The sequence below is a fragment of the Trypanosoma equiperdum genome, assembly GCF_001457755.1.
Source record: "Trypanosoma equiperdum strain OVI genome assembly, contig: ctg_1613, whole genome shotgun sequence".
In the NCBI taxonomy this organism is placed as follows: Eukaryota; Euglenozoa; class Kinetoplastea; order Trypanosomatida; family Trypanosomatidae; genus Trypanosoma; species Trypanosoma equiperdum.
In genome coordinates this window covers 40,090-43,341 of record NW_027123631.1, presented here as the reverse complement: position 1 = coordinate 43,341, position 3,252 = coordinate 40,090, and the positions used below count along the sequence as shown (strand labels likewise).

At 43.1% G+C, this 3,252-nt stretch overlaps 1 protein-coding gene across 1 annotated transcript; it reads right to left on the bottom strand.

Moving 5' to 3' along the window:
* Positions 1-2,567: 2,567 nt before the first annotated feature.
* On the bottom strand, positions 2,568-3,185 carry TEOVI_000467100 (Enriched in surface-labeled proteome protein 11; the record flags this gene model as incomplete). Its single annotated transcript, XM_067222345.1, has 1 exon — positions 2,568-3,185. One exon carries the CDS (start codon positions 3,183-3,185, stop codon positions 2,568-2,570), a length of 618 nt encoding a protein of 205 aa, XP_067078446.1.
* Between the last annotated feature and the right edge of the window lie 67 nt (positions 3,186-3,252).

Genomic DNA, 3,252 nt, shown 5'->3' with positions numbered 1-3,252 from the left:
ATATATATATATATATATACTAAGACATATTATGGGTGGGCCTGCATGGGTCCTTCCGTTTGGAGTGAGAAACGCGTAACAGCCGGCCGGTTGAATGTCCACAATAAAACAAAAGAGAAGTGAGATATTTCGCTTCGTTTGACCGCTGAATTTCACTGTCCCGCACCCCTCCTCCTCCCCCCATCATCCATTTTGTCTGTGACGAGCCCGCATTATTTTCAACCATCCCGCAGCTCAGGACATTTTACGAGAGGAGCAGCAAATACGGAGAACCGACACAATTCACTCGCCTGCATGAGCGAAGTAACGCATCCAAACTGTAAAGTAAAGGTAATTCCAAGGAATGATCGAATCAATTAGAGGTAATGGTCGATCAGGTGGGTGCAGCAAACAAACAAACAAATAAAAGAAGGATCTTCCCGAATCTGCCTTATCCTCTTGCCTTCTCATGTCATTACTGTGGTGCGCTAAAAGGCGCACGATCACAGCGACGGCACCAGAAAACGCACAGCTTCAAGAAATGTTCCGCCTCTCGCGTGCCAATTCGCGCACCACGCACTGAAAGGCAAATATGATCTGGAGGAGAAAAATAGAAGAAATTGAAAGTGTTGAATCGGACCTACGGTACAGAAAGAGGGAATGTGTCAATTGATACGATCCCATTTCTTATGGAGCTAATTGCCTTAACCATTCTATCCTATTTTACTTTCTCTGTTCTCTTTTGTCCACCTATTCGTCCACCGCTACTGTGGGATGCGCCGGTCGTGTGCACGGCGGCTGTCATAACATAATTTTGCCTCTCAAACTGTTGATTCATTTTGGACACAAACTCAAGCACGTACGCCAACAAATCGGTGGTTTTGGTTTTTTGTGCTTAAATTCAGCATTTTCACAGTCAGTTCATGGCACGCAAACAATTCTCTGTGTGATGCCGCAGTCACTCTTATTTCTCTCTCTCTTTTTTTTTTTAAGCACACGCGTAACTTTTCATATTCACTCAAACTGTGCTAATGACATTCATTTTATGAACTCTACTTGTCCTTAATCGTTTCTGTGCGTATCAGTTGAGTCCAGAAATGACAAAAAAGCGAAGAAAGCAAAAAAAAAAAGAGGAAAAAAAAACATGAACGTATGCAAGTATGTAAGCAACGTGCGTTTATGTGCACGTTCCAACATTAACTTTTCCTTATTTTTGTTGTTGCTGCAACAACGAAGACAAGGGTTAAAGTTATTAGCCCCGGAATGCAACGCGTTGCATCACCAAAAGGAAAAAGGGGAAAGGGGGGAGTCAAGTTTGGATTATCCACAGTCATGTGAGGACACACGAGTAGAACAGTTGCTTATTTTGTCCAGTAGTAAAAAAAAAAAAAGAAATTACTACTTTTCATCTTCTTCTTTTCTTTCTTTGTTAAACAAAAACTATTCCCACTTTCTTTCTGTTTTGCTCTCCTTTACATTCACCACAAACTCAAACTAGTTGCGCTCTAATTGTGCATCTCACGGAGTTGATTTCGGCAGCAATAAAATTAACCACTCAACTATTTTATATCATTTTTCGACTCCTGTCTCGGGAGGGAGGGAGGGAGGGAGGGAGGGAAGGGGAACGCATTCCTCTGGAAAATGATCCACTTCCTCCCTTTACTTCTTTTTTTTTTGTTTGTTAAAATAAGGATCTCTCCCTCTCCCTCCCCCTCCCCTCTTCGCACACAATAATATATATATATATATATATATATATATATTTATGTATAAATATAAATATATAAATATGTATACGCATGTATACGCACAACTGTACCAAAACACCGATAATGGCAGCCTGTTCGTACCAAAAAGAGAACAGCATAAAGCAAAGAAAAGCAGGAAAGGAAAAGAAGAAATGGAAGAAAATGACAAGCGAAACAACACACAGCACAACACAGATACACACACACACACACGTGTACGAAAACATGTATTTCTATAAACCCTTAACTTCACTGAAGAAGGTTCTGTTGTTGCAGCCTTGCCGAAAACCATAAGGAAAAAAAAAAGACCGAAAAAAGCAACCAACACAACGAACTGTTCAAAAAAAGAAATTCCCTTCATCCCCTTTGTGGCCACTTTACGCAAGAGTGCTTTCATTCAAAGTAATATACGTATACATATACACATACGTGTATACATGTTTCCTCGAAGAAGCTACGGAAGCAAACGAAACAACAACAACGCAATATGGAACCCGCATTGAGGTGGACTCCAAAAAAAGATATTCACGCCACCACCAACTCAATTACTGACGTGAATCCCTGGCAAAAATACCTAACAGAACAAACGAAGAAACGAAAATAGAATACTTTGAAAGATGGGGGAGATGTGCTGCGATGCCTCCACACCTGCAGCTGCGCTCGCTCTGCTTTCTTTCTTTCTTTTCGTTCCTTAACCATTCTTTTTGCTCATTCTTTTTCTTTTTTTTTCTACCTCTTTGCACACCCACAAGCACACACGCCACCATTTCTCCATTGTGTTTTCTCCTTCTCCTTCCTCTTCTTCTCTCCTCCTTCATTGTCCATCCCTCACCCTCATATTTATGGTTCATCATCTACGATTTGATCATTGTTCCAAAGGGATGAGGCCCCCTCCCGCTGCGTGCGAGTACCGGCAGATTCCCCATCAACCACTGGTCGAGTTGCAGCCGTGTCATTTACAAAATCAGTCGTCCGGTAGCCGCGGAATAATGTGGGAGGGAGCGGTACGGCAGCGGGTACGACGGTACCGGGGCCACGGCGGGAGAAGGCGGGGATGATCGCTTTCGGGTAGCCGTCAAACCACCACTTGCCGCGGCAGCAGCAAATATAGAAGGCGGATGCGATGGCAAAGCCGACAATGATAGTAAAAAATGTGTAGAAGAGGAATAACCACGGAGGGCAACATCCACAAACACCGATGTTGTTCCCCCACGGGTCCTTTTTTGAAAGGCACGTGGTAGCAACGCCACAGTTGCATTTAAACTGCTCAGGGGCTCCCCTCTCACAAAAAAGTTCATCCGACTCCTTGTACTCTTCCCCTGATTTGTTGAGGATAGCTCTGTTGACGCCTTTTAGGGAACTCAGTGGCTGGCATCGGTTTTCTAAACTGATCCCAAAGAAGTTGCCATTGGCATGCATTACTAGAGAAAGGAGTAGTAGACAGACGCTCCGCCGCATTATCACCTAACACCGCCTACCTTTGACGTTTACTAAAAAATGGCCCTTGTAAAAAAAAAGAAAAAGA